General features: G+C 47.9%; 1 protein-coding gene across 3 annotated transcripts in view; it reads right to left on the bottom strand.

Moving 5' to 3' along the window:
• Positions 1-1562: 1562 nt before the first annotated feature.
• The window catches only part of LOC138745525 (AT-rich interactive domain-containing protein 3B-like), a 183617-nt gene continuing 158618 nt past the window's right edge, over positions 1563-26561 (bottom strand). Inside the window, exons 7-10 of one of the 3 annotated variants that reach the window (XM_069902620.1) lie at positions 18598-18849; positions 13126-13215; positions 10905-11046; positions 1563-7185 (exon numbers count right to left, since the gene is read on the bottom strand). In XM_069902620.1, the coding sequence (XP_069758721.1) occupies positions 10907-11046; positions 13126-13215; positions 18598-18849 (482 nt within the window). In that variant the 3' untranslated portion in view covers positions 1563-7185; positions 10905-10906. Of the gene's footprint in view, positions 7186-9789; positions 11047-13125; positions 13216-13611; positions 13748-18597; positions 18850-26561 lie in introns of those variants that run through there. The other 2 variants (XM_069902621.1, XM_069902623.1) reach the window with 2 other exon arrangements.

The raw sequence follows: 26561 nt of genomic DNA on the forward strand, positions 1-26561 counted from the left end.
CCGTATGTTCTCCAGATTTTTTTTTGTGTACAGTTCTGGTTATTGAAACTAAAGGAAGAACAGAAATAGGTTGGAAGGGCAGACAATGAACCAACTCTACCCCTCTTTCTTTCCCCTTTTACATGGCAACTGCATCTACTCCAAGGCAGCACCTAGTAGACCTAATGCCTCACAGCTCCAGGGACACAGGTTCCATCCCGATGTCTGCTGCTGTCTGCGTGGAGTTTGCACGTCCTCTGTTGTGACCACCTGCGCTTCCTTCGATGCTCCTGTGCCCCCCAAAAGATGGATCGGTCAATCATCCACTGGAAACTGGCCCCAGGGTGTCGGTAAGTGGCAGGATCTCGACTGGGAGAGGACAGGGGGTGGGGGCTGTTGACCGGGTGCTGATGGGGGTTGGGGAGGATGAGGGTTGGGGGGCGTTGTTGTCAGTGGTGAGGGGAGTTGATGGGGGTGGGGGTGTTGACTGGGTGAGCTAATTGAAGGGGGTTGGGAGAGGACATAGAGAATATAGGGGCAGTGGGATGGACGGGAGACTTGATGGGGTGGGGGAGAACAGGGGGGCGAGAGTTGACAGGTGAGGGGGACCTGACTGAGATGGATGAGCTACCATTCTTTACAACTCTGTGAGCCGACGTCCCTCTGCAAGATGCAAATGATTTGAAAAAATTTGCCCAAAAAAATCTACTCTTTGGAACAGTGGTTTTCAACCTTTTTCTTCCCACTCACATCCCCCCTTTAAGTAATCCTGAGGCCATCGGTGCTCTGTGCTTAAGGTGGGATGTGAGTGGGAAGAAAAAAGTTTGAAAACCACTGTTTTAATCGTACCTCATTGACTCGTCATGTGCAGGGTCTCATAGCTCCAAAGGAAATGGGCCAATGACAATTTTTCTCAAGTAAAACATTTCAGTAACAAGTGGGTCTGGAGCAGTGATTCTCAACCTTCCCTTCCCACTCACATCCCACCTTAAGCCATCCCTTACTAATCACAGAGCACTGATGGCCTAGGGAATACTTAAGGTGGAATGTGAGTTGAGGGGGGCAGTTTGAAAACCACTGCTTTAGAACATCAAACATTCCAGCACAGGCCCTTCAGCCCACAATGTTCTGCCGACCACTATCAATCTATTCCTTCCCATCTCATACAATAGCGCCCTCTATTTTTCATACATCTATGTGCCTAACGTCTTGATTGTACTGGCCCCAACGTACACTCCCAGCACTGCATTCCAGGCACCCACCCCTCTCCAAGTATACAAAAAAATAATCTCTGACATCTCTCCCAAAACTCACCTTAAACAGATGTCCTCTGGTATTTGCTGTTGTTGCCCCTGTCCACCCTACCTAAGACCCTCTTAATCTTGTATACCTCCACAGAGCCGCCACCTCTCATCCTCCGTCGCTCCCAGCTCTCCAATCCAGGCCACATCCCTCTCCAAAGCATCCACATCCTTCCTGAACGCAATGGTCGAAGTGTGGTCTAACCAAACAGAGCTGCTCTTGTACTCAATCTCCCGACTAACGAACGGTAGCAATAAAGATATCTAATTAAAATGCACAGCAATGGATCAGTAGAAGTTTATTTGGATAAAAAAAAACATTCACATGAATGTCAAAGAGAAATAACCAAAATATACAGAAATATCCATAAGTAACATTATTTGAGGTATTGATGTCAACTAGTCTAATTACCAGTTAATACATTATATAGTTACACAGTAAAACACACAAATTAATAAAAATTAATAATAAAAGACTTTCAGTATGTTACTGTGAGAGGCCAGTCTACATTCCAAATCTTGGTTAACAAGTTCTCAGATTTCTATTTATATTGCGTGTATGTTACTAACATTTTTTTTTATACATGATTCGATGGTTACCGTCAAAAACAATTCCGGCTCATTTGCCTTCTTGAATTGTTTTGTCTAGTTCCACTTTTTAATTTTAAATTAAAAAATATTTAAAATCTCTGAACAGTTGTAAGAGGTAGCTATAAAACTTCTTTCATTTTGTAAAGTTTTCTTTTTAAAAATGAAACAGTTAATTGTAACACCTTAAAAACAGAAAAGGAAAATATACTGAGGCAAACTGAAGGGTTACCTTTCCCTCCCTCTGACCCCTGAGTACCACAAGATAACCTCTGAACTTCGACCGGGTTTGTCTTGGATCCCGCCACCTGATGAATACAACTTATTTTGAAGAACTCCCTGAATATCAGTGCTCGCGGCAATGGATGACGCACTGTACAGTCTTTATCGCGAGGGCGGAACAGTTGGCGCGACACTGTCGTGGTGCCAGCGATTGGGGGACCGGGGTTCGAATCCCGTGCTGCCCTGAAAGGAGTTTGTACGTTCTCCCTGTGTCGGCGCGGGGTTTCCTCTGGGCTCTCCGGTTTCCTCCCACCGTTCAAAATGGACTGAGATTGTAGGTTAATTGGGTGTAATTGGGCGGCCTGTGTTCGCGGGCCAAAAAGGCTGTCTAAATTTTTTTAAAAGATTAGAAATTTAGTGAGTGGCCAAAGTCCCATTTTGGTTCAATGAAAGGGAATACCACTATTTTTCTTTACCAGCACAGAGTATTGCCCACCTCAGTTACCCTAATCTCCCCAATCTATGCCTTTAAATTAAAAAAAAAGTTTCAATTATTGCAAAGTAACAGCTCCTTCTGGCTCACACCCAAATACACCCTTGTGACAAATTAACCCACTAACCGTACATAGGAGGAAGCTGGAGCTCTCGGCCAAAACCCGAATCACTGGCACTGACATAGCATTGCACTAACCGCGATGCCCCCTTTTAGTTTCCTCCCATCTCTCGATCATTCCAAGGCTAAGCTGGAGACTCCTCCTCAAATCCCCAACCTCCATCTCACCATCGCTTAAGTTTTCTGGCTTGTTCCCACGCTCACTTGGTGTCAACGCATTTGTGGCAGGCTTCAATCACAGCAGATTCCAGTTGCAAAGGGGTGTTCCCAGAAATGACTGGCAGAGGAGGTCCTCGACCCATCAAGTCCACATTGGCCCAGTTGGAAGACCCACTTCCATGCCACTCCTGTTTCAAGGCACGATCCTGGGATTAAACTACCCCAGCAAACAAGTATTGGAGGGACGTGTCAACAGATCCGGTTTACCTCAGCAAGCCCCCGTGGTTTAGTTTCCTATTAAAATCTGTTGATGTAGAGAAACAACAGTGAACTGGAAGGAGTCATCGTTTTCCTGCCCGTGACATCCTCTGAGTAATAATGGTTGAAGATTTACTTAATTGGCTGATTTGCAAGTTCCAACAAGATGCGTTGGATGTAGTGTAGTGTCCCAAGTAATGCCGTGACTCCGAGATTGCAATTCAATGATTGGCAAGTCCCGTTAGGTGGACTCCAGTCCGCCACGACCTCGCTGCCCTGAGTCTACGCGTGAAGTGTTGACATATCCAGAACAAGTTGCGCTGCGTGCTGAGACCGTACTTGTTCGGTTATCGAGATAGGGGTGGGGGTTGGGGAAGATGGCAAGACTGTAGCTGCAGCTCTCAGTTCTGTACATTGGAAGGCATTTCCAAAATGGCGAGGGCAGGATGAGCGGGGCGGGAGTTTCCTCTTTTCGAGGACATCAGAGAAGCAGCTGGCGAAACAGCACCCGTAATATTGGAGAATCGTGGTGGAACAATCAGTGAGTGATACAGTCGGTCAATTATAGTTGGTGACTGGTACAGTCAATGAACGGCACAGTCGGTGAACAGTCGATGAATGATCCAGTTGGTGAACAATACAGTCAATGAACCATACAGTTAGCCCATGGTTCAGTCAGTGAGCCAAACAGTTGGTGAATGATACAATAAATGACTCAGCCAGTGGATGTTACAGTCGGTGAGTCAGTGAATGATACAGTGGGCAATTCAATCAGTGGGCAAGAATTTCCGATAATCTGCGAGCAATAGCTAATGGATTGTCTGTGAATGATACACACAGCAACAGGATCGAAAGGGGGAACAAAGCAATGCTGGAGAGGGCGAGTGGTTCAACAGCAGTCTCGGAGAGAGAAAAGGCAGTCTGTGGCCATTCTTATGAAAAAAAGGTCCTGCTTAACTCTTCTACCCACTGTTAATGAATTTCCCCCAACTATTGGGCTACCCTCTAAAGGAAGTTGGGCACTCCAGCTGAAAACAAAACACTGCAGTTGGTGGCTCCATTGTGCTCCCTGAGTTAGAGACGCTTCCACGGGAGATGCCCGAATCACCAGTGCTTTTCCTCGTGGAACGTGCGTTGGCCAATTCTTCCAAAGAGCCGGCAGAACCATCTAGGACATTTCCGCGGATGCAATCCTTCCTTACAGTTTCCTGAAGCTCCAACACTTTATGCTGGAATATTGAGGGGACTGCTTTTTTCTCACCTTCCTGCATTTTATAGTCAGCCAGGAACGTCCACGGAACAATCTGATGGAGGGACACAGTGGGTCGGGCAGCAAGTCTCTCGTGATGTCCAGGTTGGGATTCCGACAGGAGAAACTTTAGGAAACTATCTCGTTAAAAGGAGCAGGCTTGAAAGCAGGTCTAAATGCATCTTTTCAGCGAGGCCACACCGTAGGCAAGTTGGTAACCAACATCGCCAAGTCAGACGTTGAGCAATTATAGCCTCCCTGAACCTTGCTTCAACAGTGTAACTGAACCATAATTCCCCTTGATAAGGCTGTGCTTAGGACCCATTGCCCATTCCAATTGCCCTACGACCGAGCTTCTGTGGGTGTCAATTCAGAAGCAAACTTGACATTAAGTGTGGGCCGGGCAGCGAAAGGATGGCAGATTTCCGTTCCTGGGAATTTCTTGACTAGTGTTCCTGAGGCATATCTAGAATTGATTTAATTTCCTCAGTGGCTGAAGTGAGATTTAAATGACCAGCCTATCAACAGGTCACATCTCTGTGCGACCAGGCCACCAACTTAACCACGGGATCACAGTGACATCAGGAGTGGGACTGCATTCCATCAACCACCGTGAGATGTTGGGGTGGTTGTTTGTGGACACTTTGGCTAGATCGAGCCTCTTGTTTTGGCCTGCGGTTAATGCAAACCACCAGAGAGGCCTCACTCCTGAACCTTCCCATCATTCACCTCCCCTTGACAACGGAGGGCGTTTCTCATCCTTGACCCCCTTCCATCACCAGGTGCTAATCCACGTAGCAGATGAGGTTTAATTGTTTTCTGGAAGAGTGCCAGTTAAAACTTCAGGATCTCCTCATCTTGGCCTTCCAACCGAATTGCCTTAGCCAAATGTTCCTTCATCTTGTTCAGGTGGATACACTAAAGGCTGTACAGCATAGTCAATCGCAATATTTAAGCACGTCCCTTTGACCCTCCTGCTTCAAAGGACCCAACAGGAGGACATTGGTGACTTGCAAAATGCCTGCATTATTTTTGGCAGCTTTTATGCACAGAGGCAAGACGTCCCTAGGTTAAAGGACAAGAAGCTCTCGCCCCTTAACATCAGCATTTTAACATGACACACGGCCCCAAACCAAGGGGAGAGCAACTTGTCTAAAAAAATCTTTTGGAGGCATTAAATTAAGGTTTGTTTTGTTTCTTTTGGGGAGTATACGATACAGTAGATCTTCATAAAAATCTCTTCTTTGGTGTCACAATTTCAAAAATGGTCAACCATCATAACAAACGCAAGCATTAAAATGTTAAACATTAATGAGAGCTGAGGTATATATATAACATCTATGAAGAAACACAGAAAAAAAAGGTCTGAGGTATTTTTGTCTATTTTTTTAGCACAAGTCCTGGATATTTGTACTGGAGAGCAGTACGGACAATATATAATTTTCCCCAAACAGTAGTTATTTCCATTTGGTGCACTAATTCCTTTGTGGAAATGGGTTCATGCTTTCAAAAAGCAAAAGAAAACCCTGGAGTTGCTTGAAATCGGAAATCAAAGCAGATTACTGGAGAGAAACAGAGTTGAAGGTTTTTGGGTTGATGGCCTATTTTCAACCTTACATTTTTTTTTATTTTTAAATTTAGACACACCGCACGCTAACAGGCCATTTCGGCCCACCAGTCCGTGCCGCCCAATTTACACCCCCCCCCCCCGATACGTTTTGAACGGTGGGAGGAAACCGGAGCCCCCGGGGAAAACCCACGCAGTCACGGGGAGAATGTACAAACTCCTTATGGGCAGCGTGGGATTCGAACCCAGGTCCGGTCCCGATCGCTAGCTCTACAGAGGCGTCGCGCTGACTGCTACGGCAACCGTGCTGCCCTTTTTTTTAAATTAAACCTTATTTCTTTCACCAGGAATTGGCTTTTGCTTATAAAGTCGTCTCACGGTCGAGAAATTCAAGGATCAATTCGCCAAAGGCCGCTTAATTCAGCGTTCTTTCAGTGATAACTGGGGAGAGGTGGGGCGGGGGGGGGGAGAGACTTCCCTGGAAGAATCTGTGACTAGACACCTCATGGTATGGCAGCGGGCTCACAGTCAGCGAACCCGATTGACGTCTTTTGGAAGCCTGAGTCTGGGCGAAACCAGTTTGACTTCTTGTCAGACAGCCAGGAACAAGTGGAGATGATTAAGAGGCCAAGCAGCATCTGTGGGGAGATAAACACATTAATGTTTCAGGCCGATGACCTTTCATCAGAACGATCCCACCTGATGAAAGGCCCATCGACCAGAAACGATGCTCCTCCCTCCATAGATGTTGCCTACCCCGCAGTGTAATTTCCAGCATCCTGCAGTTTCTTTTTCCCGATCTTCAACCCTCGTTACTACACACAACCCTCACCTGAGACGGAAGAGTCTGTCACAACGCAATGGCAGAACTAGAGAACGGGAGTGCCAACTTAGGTGCACCTCACCCACCAACATGGGCCAAGCTCGCGCCTTCCCTCGCTCTCGCTGAGTTCTGCCATTGATGTAGCAGAGCTCGCAGCTTGGGGGCAAAGGATAGATCTCCCCCCCCCCAACCCCTCTGCCAACACCATACCCGACATTCCAGCGTCTTGCTCCGCCAGGGAGCCAAGAGTCCTCATGAAAGGTGGCCGTCTCAGGCAGTTCACAAACACCTCCATTTTCATTGGGCCGATCACCAGGGTCGTGTAGCCCCTTCGACACTGCAGAATGGCACGGGCTTGCTACAGGAAAACTGAGGTGTCGGACAGTATTCCCGAACCACCATCCTTCTGCTGATTGATCGGAATTCCTAGATGATGCAAAGGTCGGACATTCAATGCCTTGGCCTTAAGAAGTTCAACGTGATTCCTTTCAATCTGATGGCCATCCCTCCCCCCCCACCACCCCACCCCAACCCCAACCCAATGAGTTGGGAAAGCAGCACAGGTATCTTCAACTCAACTTTCAATACTTTCTGAACATTAGGAAATGGGGAAAAACATATCTCAGTTTTCAAGTCTTCCTTTCTCCCGCCTTTCTGTTGTTAAATTTCCAAATTAGGGTATTTCTCAGGCCTTCATTGCAGCTTCAAGTTCATCAGAGCGCAGGTGGAGGGAACCCTATACACGAAGGGCCACATGTAAATCTACCACCATCGTGGAGGGTTGGTTGGGTCGACACACGCAGTTGACATCGGGAGGGAAAGTCGGAGGTCCTTGCTGGTGTCCAGTGATGGGTGCCCGGACTGGCCTGTGTCATTTCCTTTCTTCCCCCTGCCCTCCCCCTTTCAATTCCCTGCTGCATCCCCCATGGCTTGGAAGGGAATTTACAGAGAAGACCTTTGGAGAGCTGGGGAGAAGTTAAGAAATTCAGTGGGGAGAGATGGATGGAATGAATCAAACACGGACTAGAAATTCAACTTTAGTCGCAGACTTGACGGGGTAAGTTCACCTCCAAACTACTCCTCCTGTCATCCCATTGGAACTCAGCTCCAGGGTGATTGCTGACATACGCTATGGGTTACACCTTTGGCAGGGAAGAACTTCCTAGACAGGCAAGTGCCACACACTGAGTCCTGTCTGCCAGGTCTACAGGCAATGGCACCATGTGGGTCAGGCCAGCCTTTCTCAGTGACTGAAGAGGCTGGATAATATCTTTGGAAAGGGGATATTCCCCTCTGGAAAATGTATTGGAAACTTGTCACTCCCCTTCCTGGTAAAACAGGAAGTGCTCGAAGGCAAAAAATGCATCTCAGCAGAAAACTCCACAGAAATTCCATGCGCGCACACACACACACACATATATAACACACACGCATCCATGCAGACACACACTCATAGACACAAAACACACTCACACAGAAAAACACACTCACCCACATACACACCCCATCCCTACATATCACCATGTTTCAGTGTAAGATCCAGCTGTGTGGATACCACAACCAGCAGGACCAGATCAGCTGACGCAGTACACCCACCTCATCCATCTAATCTCGGTTCTTGTGACGTACCCCACCCGTTGGCTAACCCACCCCAACGCCAAACCCACAGCGTGTCCTGGATTCACGATGGGTGAAGGAATGGGGACAATCTGGCTTCTTTCCCATACCTTTGTTTAAAAGAACCTTGTGTTTTGATGGCACCTATCACAGTTTTGGGTGGGTCGAAGCACCCGTCAACTGCTCTTCAAGTGCACTGTCTGTTGTAATGAACCAAACTCTGGCTTTTCCATCTGAGTTACTGGGGAGAGGTGGAGATATCAGGTCAAAGTTCAGGAACAGGGAAGTGATTGGTGGCAGTTATTGGCCTGTCCCTTCCATTGGCCCATCTAGTTGAGGCTTCCCTCCAGAATCAATAGCCCCTTTCACTGTGGCGAAATTGGCGGTTCAACGAACCATTTCAAAATCCCAGCAGAGCTGTTCACACTGGACCAATGTTAACCGGATCTCTACGCCACCTGGCATCGCAAAGGGGTGCCTGTCTTCCAGAGGCGACGTCCTGCACAACCCCTGTCCTGTTCACACGGGGTGAACCGGTATGCCAATTCAAAACAAATCCTTGATGATACTCCCTCCTGAGGCAGTTCATCCCTGGGGCGATTTGACCCCTTCGCTCTGGTTCGCGAGTGTTCACACTGGCATGTTAACCAGTAAATTACTGGGTTAAAGTACTACTGTGAAAGGAGCTAATGACACAATCGGGAGAAGAATTTAATGTGCATTAGTAATTAATTGTGTTTTAATTATTCTTTGGTGGCTGACTAGCTTGGATTCTACTGAGGTTATTTTTCTTGACTTCCTTCCGGATGGGCCTCCTCTCCCATGTGGATCAGGACCAGATCAGCTGACAGCCCATCCATTTCATTGCTCAGACCCCATTCACCCTCAGCGTCCTTCCAAATCTGATTCAGTGTCTGTCACACCTGAGCCTACCCCCACCTTCAACCGAGGACCACTCTGGATGCAGAAGCCGCAAGACCCGACGGCCTTGCTGATTCCCAAGGGACCCCCGCCAAACCCAACGGAAGTGCCACGTTGCAATGAAAGGGTGGGGAGGGAGTCATGATGGTTGCTGTCCTGCACTGTACATTGTGGTTGCTTCACCCCTTCCCTCCAAGACGAAAATTCACTTGGCCTTTGAGAAGCCCCACAACATGATTCACACACATACACACAGTTTCCACTCTTCTGCAACCCCGACCCAAATATAAAAAATGCTGACGCCTCTGTATCAGATCAACGTTAAGTGCACTGGTTCATATCCACCTGAAAAAGGGGAGACACGGAGCTTCTCCCACCTTCTGATCCGAACTAGGGAAAGGAGATGGTCTCACTTCTAACGCCCCCTCCCCCCGCCCCCGTGGCCTTGGATCTCGGAAGGGAGTCGTTCCCCCACTCCCCCCCTCAGCCACTGGAGTCCCTTGCCAGGAGCAGCCCCTACAGCAATAGCCGGTGGGGCGGTGTCCGATTCCCCTGGGCAGTCGCTGTCAGGGTTAGTTCTCCCCTGGGCTGCCTCGCAGTGTGATGGGATTTCGGACAGCAAGCATCTGGCAGGGAGGGTCTCAGCTTGGCGTGACAGCTGTAGATCTGCACCCACGGCAGCGCAGCACTGCTTCAGTGCAGAGCCAACCCGATGAGTCTCTGGAGTGGGCCCTGCAGCCCCATCTCTCCAACTCATAAGCAGACGTACCAGGCCACAACTGGAAGGCAAGGCCAAGGGGGCAGGCTGAGAGTCAGCATCACTGAATGGCGATGGTATGGAGGAACAGTGACATTCAATGCTCAATCTCCTCTCAGCCAGAGTTTGGGAACATCGTTTTAGTCCCTCCATCACCTGCCATGGCAATGAAGACATAAAACGTAAAATAAAATCGGAGCTAGTCACCAAACTAAATGAGTGTTAATCTCACCTGGGATTTCTCCGTCTTGATTCCGCAGCCAACAAGCGGGTTACTTCCTTTTGAATTCAAAGCGGAACTAAATCACTCATATAACCGGCTACACATTTCTATAGTAATATATTAATTATCTTGCGTCCACGCCTGTCCAGTTAGCCAATTGTGAGTCCCCGTCCGTGTAATGGGGACAACCTATGTAAACATGTCACGCTGCGTTTCCATCCTCCCAACAGAGGAGGCTCCACCAAAGCAGGAAGGATTCAGGGGTTCAGTGGCATAACTGTTGGAAACACAGATACAAGAAGAGGTAATGGTTTGATGAGTCTAAGGACAGAGGAGTTACATCGGCGCACCCAGGTCCAATGAACCCTTGCTCTCCTGACCCTGAAGGCAGCCTCCCTCCCTCCCCCAGCCCACCCTCAAGAGGTGGGCAATGCATTCTAAAATGAATAGGTTCCTTGAGCTGAAAAGATCTGTGCAATCGTTTTACTGGCTTGGTTTTTCTCTCTCTCTCTCTCTCTCTCTCGTTTATCCAATTCCCACTTTCTGTCTCAAATTCCCTGCCTTTTTAGAATCTAGAAAAATACAATCGGGACGAGTCCTTTTCCTGAAGCGCCGGCAGATGCCCACCCTCAGGGGGAGCCGCTGGTGGAGGGCTCGGCGGAGGCGGGGCCCTTGACGGAGGTAGGACTGGTCGTACTTTGTGAGGCAGACGTGCTAGTGCTGGGTCCAGCGATTACATGCACAGTGGGCCGCTGAGCAAACAGGACTCCTGAAAGAAGAAAGAGTTTGCTTTTAGTTTGCGGCCACACGGACATGGGAACATTAGAAATAGGTACAAATGCACAGAAACGCTGGAGGAACTCAGTAAATCTCGCAGCATCCGTAGGAGGTAAAGAGATATTACCGACGTTTCGGGCCTGAGCCCTTCTTCGAGGTATAAGCAAAAAGCAGGCAGGCGCCTGAGAGGGAAATAGAAGGGGGAGGGGTCCAGACCAACAGACAAAAGGCGATAACAGAATATGACAAAAGGAAAGGTGAGAATTGTAGGGGGTTTGGTATGAAATCGGAAACCCTGACAAATTTCTAAAGAGGTGTGGTGGAAAGTTTGCTGGCCGACTGAGTCGCGGTCTGGTAAGGGGGACACCAATAACCCTGAATGCAAAAGGTAGTGGACACAGCCCAAGACGTCATAGGCAAAACCCTCCCCACCATCGTGGACATCTACAGGGAACGCGGAGGGCAGCAGCAATCATCAAGGATCCACCCCACCCAGTGGACACTCTGTTCTCGCTGCTGCCATCAGGAAAGAGGTCTTGATGCCACGTCTCGCACCACCAGGTTCAGGAACAGCTGCTCCCCCTCCACCGTCAGACTCCTCAACCACAAACTCAATCAGGGACTCGTTTAAGGACTCTTTCTTTCGCACTTTATTGTTTGTTTTTTTAAATCTTTTCTGTATTGCACAGTCAGTTGTTTACATTTCTTGGTTTACATGTGTACATTGGCAGAAGAAAGAGACTTAGTGAAACTCAAAAGTCTGCAGATGCTGAGATTGTAGTAAAAATACACAGAAATGCTGGATTAATTCAGCTGGTCTCGCAGGAGGTAAAGATATTACTGACGTTTCGAGCCTTCTTCAAGGTGTCAGAATAAAGGCTGGCTGGAGGAAGAGACGAAGCCAACAAAAGATACGATGAGAGGTGAGTATTGATTTTGGATCTGTGAAAGGGGACGGGGGAGAGAGAACAGAGCTGAGGGGAAGGGGGTGGTGTGCAGATGGGAGGTGTTAACAGAAAATGAAGAAGTCGATGCTAATGCCGTCTGGTTGGAGGGTGCCCAGGTGGAAGATGAGGTGTTGTTCCTCCAATTTACGGGTGGTCTCAGTCTGACAGTGCATGAGACAATGGACTGACAGGTTGGCAATGGAGTGGGATGGGGAATTGAAATGGGTGGCCACTGGGGAGATCCACGCTATTGCGGTGGACAGAGCCGAGGTGCTCAACAAAACGATCTTCCAGTCTGTCTGACAGAGGAGACCAAAAAAGAAAGAGAGGCCCATTTGAATGGTGGCCAAGAATCCACCAATCAGGGATCAGAGATCCTACCTGCACCTCAAACCTGCAAGAAGGGGAGCAGCTGATTGGAGGGACAGCACGGGCTGGGAATGTGCAAATCCATATTGGCCAGCTCCTGAACAGAAGGAACAGTTCCAGATACAGGAAGTCATAACCACATCTCTGCTTTCTGCCTGCAGGTGTGGGCGGCACGGTTAGCACAAGCTGATATGGGATCAGCGAATCCCGCACTGCGTGTAAGGAGTTTGTACATTCTCCCCGTGTCTGTGTGGGTTTCCTCCGGGAGTTCCTGTCTCCTCCCACCCTTCAAAAATGTACTGGGGGGTGTAGGTTAATTGGTCTGTTAGGGTGGCACGGGCTTGTGGGCCAGGAGGGCCTGTTACTGTGCTGTATGTCTACATTTTTTTTTAATTAAAAATTCAAGCCATTCTTTGCCCTCTGAGAAAGGGTAACACGATTAGTACAACCCTATTACAGAGCCCGCCACCCGGATTCGAATCTGTGCTGTTTGTAAGTTCTCCCCGTGTTTGTGTGCAATTTCCCCGGGGGGGGGTTCCTTTCAAAACATATGGAGTTGCAGGTTAATTTCGACATAATTGGACAGCACAGGTTTAAAGGACCGGAATTGGCTTCAACCATGTGGTATATAAATTTAAATTTAACAATACAGGAAACAAATTTCCCTCAGAACAGTTCACGAATGGGTGCACAATTCTTTCTGTAACATATTAAATGCCCTGCCCGGGATGGGATAGCAGGAGAGAATGTCTTACCTGTGTAAAGAGTGCCATTAATCTCAATAGACATGTTAATGCTGCCGATACCATTTGTTGACAAGTTCAAGGACAGTTCCTGCCGATCATCTGTACAAGAGGTTGCATAAAACATTGGTTAGACCGCACTTAAGAGTACGGGTGCTCCTCAACTTACGACGGGGCTGCATTCCAATAAACCCATCGTAAGTGGAAAAATTGTAAGTCGAGAAAGACCACGCCTACTCAACATCATAGCCTTGCTCAGCCTACCTTAAACATGCTCAGAACACTTACCGTAGCCTATAGCTGGGCAAATTTATCTACAACAACGCCCATTTTATAATTAAATGTTAAATCTTTTATTCCACACTAGAAAAAAAATTTTTAATCATCACAGCAACCACAACTTCGAAAAATCATGAGTCGGACCATCGTTAAGTAGAGGAGCGTCTGTATCATATTGCACCACTACAGGAAGGATAGATACCTGATGTAAGGCCCAGGACAGAAACGCTGGTCACCCTCTACTCCCCGTGGATGCTGCATGACCTGCTGAGTTTCTCCAGCACGTTTGTGTGTTGTACAGGAAGGATGTGGTTGTACTGGGCGAGAGTGCAGAAGAGATTCCCGGCAATGTTGTCTGGAATGAGATCGGAGAGGCTTGGGTAGTTCTCGCTAGAGTGCAGGAGGCTGAGGCGAGGTAGAGAAATAGTTTTCCGAAATTACGAGGGGCAAATATCGGATAGTTGGTCTTTATTTTTCCTCGGGGGCATGGAGTCCAGATCTTGCGGGTGCAGGTTTAAGTTTTAATGGGAAGAAAATTCAAAATTCAGAGGTGCAAAGGGAATCTTTGTGCAGGGTAACCTCCAGGTGGAGAAGAAAGCAAATGCAATGTTGGCGTTCATTTCTAGAGGGATAGCGTACAAGAACAGGGATGTAATGATGAGACGCTATAAGGCACTGGTGAGACCTCACTTGGAGACTGTGTACAGTTTTGGACACCTTATTTGAGAAAAGACACGCTAGTGTTGGAGAGGGTTCAGAGAAGATGTGCTAGAATTATACCAGGAATGAAAGGGTTAGTATATGAGGAACATTTGTTGGCTCTTGAGTAGAGAAGGAGGAGGGGACACCTCATGGAGACATTTCAAGTGTTGAAGGGCCTGGACAGAGTAGATGTGGCAAAGATGTTTCCCATGGGAGGGGTGTCAAGGACAAGAGGGCACAATTTCAGGATAAAAGGGTGTCACTTCAAAACAGAGAGGCGGAAAAATTTCTTTAGCCGTTGGGGGGGGGGGGGGTCACGAGCCTATGGAACTTGTTGCCACAGGCGACTATAGAAGCGAGGTGATTGGGCATATTTAAGGCAGATTAGTCAGGGCATCAAGAGTTATGGGGGAATGTTTGGGGAGTGGGGCTGAGTGGGAGGATGGATCAGCTCATGATAGAATGGTGGAGTCGACTCGATGGGCTGATGGGCCTATTCTATTCTTATGAAAAAGGATCAGTGCAGACATCAGAGCCAACATGGGTGAGGCGGGTCATTAGGGGCTGTTTCTCCATGGCTCTCTGACTCTAAAAACATAGAAAGAGCGGAGAAAAGCAGACAACAGTCATGGTGGAGACCTCGTTCTGTTCAGGACACAAACAGGAAACGCCAGAATCACTCAGCTAGTCAGGCAGCACCTGGAGAAACAGAGTTAATGTTTCAGGCTGGGGACGATGTATTATCCCACTAAGACCACCCATAAATTGGAGGGACAACACTTTCACCCAGACAGCATTAACATCGACGTCCGGCTTCTCCGGCCTACTCTTTCCCTCAGCTCTCCATCCCCTTCCCTCCTCCCCCTGGTTCCTGCTGTACCCTCCTATTACTTCCTACCCCTGGGACTGTGCTCCTCCCCCCACCATTTTGTTCGGGTGCCTGCCCACATTTTGCTCAGACCTTGATGAAGGGCTCAAGCTCGAAATGTTGGTTTATGTACCTTTATCTTTGCTCTACAAAGTACAGTTTGATTTGCTGAATTTCTCCAGCATCGTGTGTTTAACTTCAAAGACAGAGCCTGCAGACTTCAGCGTTTTACCTTTGCAACGGTAAATTTGTTTACCCGCCAATACACGACTGACCCTGTTTCTCTCCCCATTGATGCTGACTGATCTGTTGAATAGTTCCAGCCCTATTGGTTTCTGTTTCCGATGTCCAACATCTGGAATATTTTGATGTTCCCAGATGTTTTATTGATGGGACATGGATGTCACTGGCATCCACCCCTAATTATTCCTGAACAGAGGAGGTTAAAAATCCCAACCGCCAACTCTGTGAGTGATTGGGCACGAGTGGCCCAGTAGTTAAAGTTGTTGCCTCCCAGGTTGGATCCTGACCTCTGGTGTTATCAGCATGCGTGACCTCCCTGTGGCCGCCTCGGTTTCCACCCGCAAGCCGAAGGCATGGGCTGTTCGGATAAATGGCCGCAATAACTAACCCGAGTGTGCAGGTGAGCAGTAGAATCTGGGAGAGCCGACGGGAATGTGGGGGGAATTGACAGCGGGGTGAGTGGAGGCTTGGGGTAGACATCCCGAGCTGGAAAGACCACCTACTCAGTGAAAGACACACTTTTGGTCTGCCTTGAAACCTGCTGGCCTTCCAGCACATGGGGACGTTGGTGCAGGAATGTGCTTACTCTACAGTTAACACGAGGGTGCTGTGGGGAAGGAACACAGTCTAGAGACCTCCCATTACCGGGCATTGAGGGGCTGATACCGGGGTGGTGGTGAAGAGAAATGACAAGGCGCCACAGTGGTGGTCATGGTGTAAATACTGTAGAATCAAACAAGACACAGCGACAGGAGTGAATGGATATGAAAGTAGGGGTGGGACGAGATCCTGAACTATTTTCCTTTTGTAAGTAATTTATTGTAAATAAAGTCTATATTTTAACAGAAGTTGATGGACATGGCCTGTATCTGTGAGTTCGATTAAAATAAAAACACACAGGAAATGTGTGTTCCAATAACCTCCAATCTCACAAATACTCCACAGGGAGGCACCAAACCTCCACTGGACCTTCAATGTTGTCTGATTTGGGCTCCCAGCGAGGCGAGACGGTTCTGCTCTCTAAAGTGGAACGAGCGTCCAGCTGAGGTGGTGAATGCGGGCTCAATTTTAACATTTAAGAAGATTTTGCTCAGGCACGTGGATGGGAGAGATATGGAGGGCTGTGCGGGCCAGTAGGACTAGATAAATAGTTTGGCATGGACCAGAAGGGCCAAAGGGCCTGTTTTCTGTGCTGCAATGCTCTATGGTTCTAAGGTATGTGGATGGTCACTTAACCCACTGGCCTGAAGCCTGAACTACCACTGCACTGTGCCAACTCTCTCTCTCTCTGCAATTCTCTCCATTCTGTTCTACTTGTACAACAAAGTTTGACAGAGCACCTTAAAATTGAAGGCATGTGTACTGCAGTCCCGACCCTTCCCGGGAATCCCTGGGCATTGCCACATATGACCAAGTCCATTATCAAGTTAGAAAGTTATTTTAGTTGACAACACACTGGATTGTTGGACCACGGCCAACCATGACACAAGCTCACGGTCCTCATTGTACAATTAAGTCAGGGGTCCCCAAAACTTTTAGACCATCGACCCCCTTCATGGAATCCTTGATTCCTCATGGACCCCAAGGTATGGAATTCTTGGGGTGGTGGCATCATTGGATAGGGACTGGTCTGGGGGTAATGGTGGCGCTGGGCGGTGAGAGGGGGTTGGTGGCGTCGGGCACACACCTCTCTGTTCTGTCAGTCCTTATTGAGGCCGAAGCCAAATACAACATGGCGGCTACCAAGGCCAGCTCTCATGAGAGGGTGGCCACCCCTGCCATAGGCGTTATTTACTGTGGACACGACAGGGTGGCCACCCCCGCCATAGGCGTTATTTAACATAGACACCTGCTTTTGACCACAAAAGTTTATCAAGCCCACTTTGACCCTCCCAGGTCTTGGATTGTCCCATCAACCCTCTGGGGTGCATATCGACCACTTTGGAGACCCCTGAATTAAGTTATAAAGCCACTTTAAATCCAAGAGACAGGCTCCAGCCTGGTCGTGTGTGGTAAAAACGAGTCATTGGGCTTGCTTTATCCTGCTTTTGGGTTGTGATCTCCTCGCCGTGACAACACAGTGACTTCAGTCGGAAGTAAAATACGAAGGTCTGCAGACACTGTGACTGAAGTAAAAATACAGTGCTGGAGAGAAATTCAGGTCAAACTTTTTGTTCAGGCACCTGCCACATATAGTCCAGACCTTGATGGGCTCAAGCCCGAAACGTTGGTTATGAATCTTTATCTTTGCTACACAAAGTACACTGTCTGACCTGCTGACCTTCTCCAACATTGTGTTTTGACTTCAGTCTGCTCCAGTTATATTGCGTAGGCAGACATTTAAGGAAATTGATCATTCATTGAAAGCTATTAAAGAGGTGACATGGTTAGTGTGATGCTGTTACGGTGCCAGCGATCCAGGTTCGATCCGGTGCAGTCTGTAAGGAGTTTGTACATTCTCCATATCTGCGTAGGGTTTCCCCGGAAGCTCCAGTTTCCTCCCACCCTTCAAAACATACCAGATTGTAGGTCATACGGGTGTAATTGGGCAGCATGGGTTCAAATGGCTGGAATTGGCTTCTACCATGCGGTGAGTAAATAAAATAGATTTAAACTGCCGCCAAGAAGCCCATCACTGCTAGAGGGATTGAATTTATGAGCAGGGAGGTTATGCTGCAACTATAGAAGGCACTGGTGAGGCCGCAGCTGGAGGTCTGCGTGCAGTTCTGGTCACCTTACTTGAGGAGGTCCACCAGGTTGATTCTAGAGATGAGGGGGGGCTAGCATCTGAAGAGAGATTGAGATACTCACCGGAATGGCAGAGGACCTTGTAAAATTGGTGGGGGAGACCAGAACTAGGGGACATAGCCTCAAGATTCAGGGGAGTCGATTCAGGACGGAGATGAGGAGGAACTGCTTTACCCAGAGGGCAGTGAATCTATGGAACGTGTTATCCATTGAAGCAGTGGAGGCGACCTCAGTAAATATATTTAAGACAAGGTTGGATAGATTTTTAGACAGTAGGGGAATTGGGATACGGGGAAAAGGCAGGTGGGTGGAGATGAGACCATCATCAGACTAGCCATGATTTCATTGAATGGCGGAGAGGGCTTGATGGGCTAGAAGGCCGACTCCTGCTCCTGTTTCTTAATGTTCTTATGAGAGTTAAGGAGTTCAGTCAGTCTGTTGAGTCTGGGTCACCCTTATCAGTCCCCAAATTATTTCCCTGTAAATTTGGTTATGTGTGCAACGTGGATTCGCGGGCAGGAAGGGCCTGTTACTGTGCTGAGTTTCAAAACTTGATATTAAAACGAAGAACGTGGGTTGCACCGATGTGTTGGTGGGGTTGTAACTGGGGAGTGGTTGTCAATGAGCCTGGAAGTGGGTCTCACCTTTCCCGTTGATTTTGATGCTCATGGGCACGTGGGTTGCCATGGCAAAGAGGTTCTGCTGCAAGGCCTGTTGCATCAGGCGCTGCTGATCTTCCGAGAACCGGGCCATCCGCTTCTCCGGGGGCTCCCCGCTCTCCAGCTTCTCCCTCAGTTGCTCCAGGGTGATGGTCTGCGTGGCGGAAGGGTGGCCTCCCAGGGCCAGGGGGATGTGGATCCGGCTTGGCGTCAAGGAGCAGGCTGCCACGGCTCCCTCTGGGTGGGGGTGGGGGGGGGGGAGGACAAGGGGGAGAGACAGTCAGGGATGCACAACTTGCATTAAATAGCTCAGGTGATTGGTGGCGATCCTCCATAACACAGCTTGCATGATAGGCCATACTCTTTGCTTGGCTCACATAATTTGCTGCCAAACATGACACAATGCTCATGATTGGTTGCCCTCACTACACTGCTCACATGATTGGCTGCCACCCATGCCACAACTCAACACGATTGGCTGCCCTCTCTACACTGCTCACATGATTGACTGCCACCCATGCCACAACTCGCATGATTGGCTGCCCTCGCGGTATGGCTCACATGATTGGCTGGCCTTAATACGCAGCTTACATGACTGGTTGCCGCGCATGACACAACTCACGTGATTAGCTGCCCTCACTACACGGCGTTGTGCTAACTGTGTCATCCTTTGATCGCATTGCTACATCTTTTCTTATTGATGAAGCATGGAATATAGCAATGCAATCATGGGCCGGCATGGTTAGCGTAGCGGTTAGTGAACTGCTGTTACAGTACCAGCGACCAGGGTTCGAATCCCACGCTGTCTGCAAGGAGTTTGTACTTTCTCCCTGTGGCTTCCCCCCCCGCCCCAGGGGCTCTGGTTTCCTCCCACCATTCAAAAAATACCAGGGTTGTCGGTTAATTAGTGAATTTGGGTGCCATGGGATCCTGGGCTGGAGGTGCCCGTTACCATGCCGAATCTGGATATTAAAGTGTTCTCAAGAGTTCCCAAGAAGACACGGGAACTAACCCACCAACTTGTGGGAACTCCTGGCCCACAGCGGGTCAAAATGGATGACCCGGTATCATAGAGGGAAATGTGGAGGGGTCGCACAGAGGTGCGGTGAGAGGAGGGTACGGCCTGCCAGGCCGCTGACCCACCCCACCCCCACCCAGCCCCAGCCCCGTTTGAGGCAGAGTTTGCTGCTCCCACGCTGGCATCTGCAGCCGGCTCAGAACCAGAGTCGTTCTCAATCCTGAGGGAAGATTAAACAGGATAAGGACAGCTCTGAAGGTCAGAGGGGTGAATTCCAGATGCAGAAATAATTCCAGAAATATTTAAGTGAAACACGAAAGTCTGCAGATTGTAGTAACAACCCAGAAATGCTGGAGGAGCTCAGCAGGACAGCGTCTATGGAAGGTGCAGATATTTAATTGAAGCTTCGGGCCTGAGCCCTTCTTCAATGTCTGACCAAAGAGCAGGCGGGCGCCTGCCTTTTCTACCCAGTCCTTTCATTCAGACGCCTGCTCGAGTTGGACTTGTACCTTGAAGACGGGATATAAAACACGAAGGACTGCAGACACCTGGGTTGAAGTGAAGACATCAGCGGGTCAAACAGTCTAGCAAAAGTACATAACCAATGTCTCTGCCCTGAGCCCTTCATCTTGGTATGAAGAAGGGCTCAGGCCCGAAACGTTGGTTAAGTATCGTTACCTCCCACGGACATTGCGTGACCATCTGAGTTTGTACCAGAAATATTTAAATTCCTCAGCTGCTTTGGTGGGGGTTTGAACTCATCGCTTGACTGATGGCACCTGAGGTGAACACAGTCGTTTAACCCCTATCCGACCAATCCGCTCCCTCTGTTACAGATGGTTATCTCAAGCTGAGTGGGGGAGAGGCAGAACGGACAGATCAAACTGTCCCAAAGGCAGTGTATGGGACACAAAAAGAGAGATCGAAGGGGTGAACAAAAAAGATGGATGAATGGTGGAGTCTGGGCGTGACAAATAAACTTGCAGCTGGAATAACCCACAATGAGCGCGGGATAGGGAGAGCGAGAGAGATGGTGGGGGGGGGGGGTTGGCTGGTTATCGTAAAAACATACAGAAATGCTGGAAGAACTCAGCTGGTCTTGCAGCATCCATAGGAGGTAAAGATGCAGGGTGTGTGCTGCTGGAGACCAGCTTGCAGGAACCATAGTACATTACAGCACAGAAGCAGGTCCTTCGGCCCTTCTTGTCTGCGCTGAACGATTGTTCTCCCTCGTTCCACTGCCCTGCACCCAGTCATTACCCCTCCCATCCATGAACTTGTCCAAATTCTTCTTAAATGTTTAAACAGAGCCCACATTCACCACCTCAGCTGGCAGCTCCCACCACATTCTGTGTGAAGAAGTTCCCCTGAAATTTTTCCCCTTGCACTCTTAATCTTTGTCTTCTGGTTTGTATCTCACTTAACCTCGGGGGAAAAAACCTATCTACATTTATTCTGTTTATCCCCTTCATCTTTTTAAATACCACTATCAAATCTAATCGGTGCCAGAATCCGTCTAGGTGTTCAGGGCGAACAGGGGCTCCTGAAGGGGCCTCGGGCGCTGAGTGCTAAGGTGAATTCAGAGCTTGGGTTCACTGCTGGAACTGGCAGAAGGCCGCGTGGGTACAGAGCGCAGGAGGTGACTGAATCAGACGAGGTGGGATCCACGGACATTCAGTGTCTCTGAAAAGACTCTCGTTTGCTTCTGCCTGAACCTGCTAGGTGCCCTGGACGAGGGCCTTCATGGGGAAACAACCAGGTGTCTGTGAGAATTAGGGATCCTGAACACTGTCGCCAGCTCACAGACACTGCAACATTGCACTGGTCTCCAAACTGCTGGAGACAATGCTCAGTACCTTCACGCAAAGGTCAAGGCCCACATTCCGTGCGTGTCTGACAAATGGCCCCAGGAAACATGCTTTCAAGCACTTTGGAAAAATGCACTTTATTCTGCTATAGATAAGACTGTTTCAGGTTGATGTAATCAGAGCCAGTCAGGATCCAGAAACCATCAGTAAAGAAACGCACGCAGGCACACAGATATACACAGGCACACACAGACACGTACACACGCACACACAAACACTCACTCACTCAAACACACAGACACGCACACACACAAACACACACTCACACATAAACAGATGTGCACACACACAAACGCACGCTCAAACACACAGACACGCACACACAAACACACACACACTCACTCACACACAAACGCACATTCACTCACACAGACACGCACACACAAACGCGCTCACTCAAACACAGACACGCACATACACACACACACACAAACAGACATGCACACACACAAACACACAAACGCACACTCACTCAAACACACACACACAAACACGCACTCAAACAGACACGCACGCACAAACACAGACATGCACACACATGGCACATACAGACACACATAAACCCGCACACATAAATGCGCGCATGCAAACACACAGACACTAACTGTTGGGCAGCTACAGTTCGTAAGGAGCCAGTTCTCTGTGTTCAGTAAATGGGGACGAGCAAGGGCATTGCTAAGTGGAGGGGAGAAAGTGGATGGAGGGACAGGCATTGGGAGAAAGGAGAGCCAGCAGGGATGGAGAGGTCTGAGGGCAAAATTCATCCACCTGCGCCTTTCATTAATCAAAAGCCACCGGGTGAGGAGAGATTTCCACAGAAGGCTCGTGGAATTCAGTGTATTGTTCTGGTTTTCTTACTCATGGATTGATACTAATGCTGTTCTGAAAAGGTTTACTCAAATCAATCCTCCATTGGGTGGCTTGCCAAACGAGGAGAGGTTCAATCAGCTGGGGCTGTATCTGGCTTGAGTGAGAAGGAACCAGATTGATCCTGAGGTGCACGTGGGCCAGGAATTTGAATCTAGTGCAGTGGTTCTCAACCTTTTAGTAATCCCTATACCATCGGTGCTCTGTGTTTAGTAAGGGTGGGAAGAAAACCACTGTTTTAATCGTACCTAATTGACTCGTTATGTGCACGGTTTCAGAACTACAAAGGAAATGGGCCAATGAGAATTTTTCTCAAGCAAAATATTTTGGTCACAATTGAGCCTAGAGCAGTGATCCTCAACCTTCCCTGCCCACCCATATCCCACCTTAAGCAACCCCTTACTAATCAGAGCACCGACGGCATTGGGATTACTTAAACTGGTGTGCGAGTGGGAAGAGAAAGGTTGAGATCCACTGCTCTAGTGGGTTCACTGTTTCCAACTTGAAACAGATTAGAGAGAAGCAATTTATTGTTGTATCAGGTGCTCGTGAGTCCTTTAAAATCCTCTCTCAAAGGAGGGTGGATTCAGTCTTGCAATATTTTTCCGACACCGGCAGATCAGTTCTCGATAAGCAAGGGAGTGAAAATTGACGAGAGGGAGGCAGGAATGCAGAGCTGAAGTTGCAATCAATTAAAAAAAATTCTTCTGTACAGCACGGTAACAGGCCCTTCCGGCCCAGAGCCCATGTCCCACAACAATTAGTCTCTAACCCCCCATATGTTTACGAGGAAACAGGAGCATCTGGAGGAATCCCACACTGGTCACGGGGAGAACGTACAAACTCCTTACAGACAGGGCCGGATTCGAACCCAAGTCAGTGGCGCTGTGCCACCCATATCGGAGTTCAGCCATGAGAGAGGCTTGAGAGGGGAGTGGTCTACTCTTGTACCCCTCAAGATCTTATGTTTTAAGAAAATTAGAGGGTTGTGGGTGTGAGGTACAAAAAAATTAGATTGGTTTACGCAGGTCTGCGCAGCACCTTGGGCTGAAATGCCTTATATCGGCTCTCTTGGTGGGTTTAAATCTGGTCCTTTCAATCATGAATCCCACACTACAACAGCAAGACCACACCTTATGACGTAAAAGCACACAGGAATGCTGGAAGAACTCAGCAGGTCTTGCAGCGTCCACAGGAGGTAAAGATATTTTACTGACGGACGTTTCTAGGCCTGAGCCTGTCCAGAGCATTTCTTCACCACATTTCTGTGTGTTTTTGTTACAATCTCAGTATCTGGAGACTTTCATGTTTCATTCCTTCCGAGGGTCAACGTCGTCGACATCCACCATCAGTCATTTTTGAGGTCCACGGGAAAAAAAAATACTGTGAATAAAATTAAAGTTTGAAGCTTGTTTCCTCCAAATTTAGCAAGCAGAGAAGTGCTTAAAAAATCATTACCAGGTTAAAACTAGTTTAAATAATATAATCCACCTTCGTTTCTCACTGCTGTTGATATCTTTATCCACTGAACATGGCCACTGAAGTAATAGCCATAAAGTATTAGCACAGAACCAGAGGCCCTTTGGCCCATCGTCTGTGCTGACCATTAGCCATTCACCATCTCCCTTTTGCACTGATCCCATTATGTTCTCCACATGTATCGATCAGATCCCACCTGCCCACTCAATGGCCAATTTGTTCATCCTTTGGGACATGGGACGAAATGGACAGGGTGGGGGTGGGGCGGGGGGGGGAGAGAGAGGAACAACAGGGATCAGAGTTCAGAGTTATCTTGGAATAAGGTAAAATAGATGGAACGCCTGAGTTGGTCCAAAGGCTGTGGGGAGCGCTGGAAGTGAATCCATGGACACTCAATGACTTGGAACGGGACTCTCTTTTGATTCTCTTTCTCTGAATGTAAGGGGCTCTGGGCAATATCTCCTGATAGCGAATCTTTGTCTGCCTTACAGCAGACCAAAGGAAGTTTTGTGTAAAATAACACCTGTTTTATTACATGACAATGAAAGAATCTTGAGCAGTAGCCACCATTAGAAACAAATTGCCCCATGATGCTTAGAGCAGCCATTCTCAACAGGGGCCGCAGCACATTTAAGTAAAAGCCTTGTTTTTCTCTTCACCTCGTGTAACATCAATATTTTTCATCCAGTCGGTAGAAGTACGGAAGAAACCAAACCTTGAGTGTTCCACAGAAGAGGGGGCCCATAAACTCTGAGCAGAATTCTGCTCTAGAGCAGAGAACGGCTGCTCTAGAGGAATTGAATTATTGTTACGTCCCCAGGTTACGGACGAGATCCGTTCCTAAATCTGTCTTTAAGTCAAATTTGTGGGTAAGTCGGAACGGTTCTTATTTAGCACCAGTTAGTCAATAGTACAAGCACTTAGTATATTTGACCTTTCTTTTCAAAAATAAAAACCATGATTAAAAGTTAACACTTACTCCCGTTCCATCGACGTCTTGCACACCGGAAGGTTACATTATGCGCATGCGCGAATTGGGGAACAATTTGTTTGTAAGTACGGGTTGCCCGGAAGTCGGACGTTTGTAACCCGGGGGACTGCCTGTACCAAGATTTAGTGAGAATCTTTGTTTTGTGTGCTATCCAGATTGTGTGCTATTCAAATTTATTCCTGAGTACCACTGGTGGTGCAACGTAAAACAAAAGCTCAGGTAAATCAGTACAAGGGTGAACTCAGGTAGTGTTGGGGTAAGGGAATGTTTATCTGGATGTTGATCCACTATGTGGCAAATGCAAAATTTTTAAGGACTCTCTCATTCATGTTCTGCGGGTGTCGAGAATATTGGGAATAATTTTTTAAAACTCGATCACAGATTCTTAGGATTAAATTAGAACTGTGTCCGTTTATTGCTTTGTTTGATTATTCTCTAGAAGAGAGAATTTCCTTGAATTAAACTCAAAAATAAAGATTAGTAACTTTGACTTGATTGATGGCCAGACGAGCAATTTGGATAAGGTGGAGAGGCAGCTGGTTACAGGATGTTATGCCTTGCTTGAGTTTGGAGAAAATTAGATTGAATGCTAATCAAGCCTGAATTGGACACGATATGAGTCCATTCATGATCGATCACTTAGGCAGGGATGTTGAGTCCTCATTGTACCATCGGAGGTCTTAAAAAACACTAAGAAAAACTTGTAAGTTTAAAAGCGCAATCCTTTACTCACATTAGGTTACTGGTCGTGTATTGATACATAGTCGCACTGAGCTCTTACAGTCTTGTAGTGTTCATGCTCCAGTATAAAATAGTCCCAAGTTTCCTCTGTATACCGCAAGGGGTGCTCTGGGGGGTTTTCGACCCGATGTCTGATTTTTTACAATTTATTTGTTGGTGACCATGTTTAGTGGGAGGGGTTAGATTAGTATGGGGGGGGAGGGGTTTTATTTTTTTACAACTAGAAGAGATCGGGCTATTTAGATGATCACCATGTATATTTTAGTATTAACCTAATAGAAGGTTATTTCACTTGTTTTGGGAATTATGCAAGACAATGTATAATTGATATGTGACTTAGATTCTGTAATGCACTATGTAAAGGCTATATAATTAATATCTAAACAAAATGTACATGTAATATTTCTCTCTTAAATTAATAAAAAATTTTTTAAAGAGAATGTTGCTGGGAGAGGATGGGCTGGGAGCACTGCACAAACCACCTCCGTGCTCCAGCCTGATTCAACGTGGTCGTTAGTGACCTACATAAAAACAAGAGCCCAAACGTGGAGATGCTGTGGAAGCTGGAATCCCCCGGAGCTAAACACAACCTTCAGTGGGCCGAGCAGCATCAGCGCGAGAGAAAGAGTGGCCGACGTTGTTACCCTTCATCAGGGTGAAACATGCCGACCGACCTTGGCTTGAAAACCCACAGAAGGGCTGGAGGTCCACAGGAGGTAACGATATATTACCGACGATTCGGGCCCCGAGTTCCTCCTTCAAGGTCTGGCCAGAAAGCGGGCAGACATCTTAAGTGAAGACTAGAGATTGAGGGGGAACAATGGGAGGGGGAGGAGTCCACACCAACAGCCAAAAGGTGTTAATTGGATGTGATAAGAGGAAAGATGAGAATTGATTTTGGCTCCATGAAAGGAGACAGAGGGAAAGGGGGGGGGATAGAGAGAGAGAGAGAGAGAGAGAGAGAGAGAGAGAGAGAGAGAGAGAG

The sequence above is a fragment of the Narcine bancroftii genome, chromosome 11, assembly GCF_036971445.1.
Source record: "Narcine bancroftii isolate sNarBan1 chromosome 11, sNarBan1.hap1, whole genome shotgun sequence".
Taxonomy (NCBI): Eukaryota; Metazoa; Chordata; class Chondrichthyes; order Torpediniformes; family Narcinidae; genus Narcine; species Narcine bancroftii.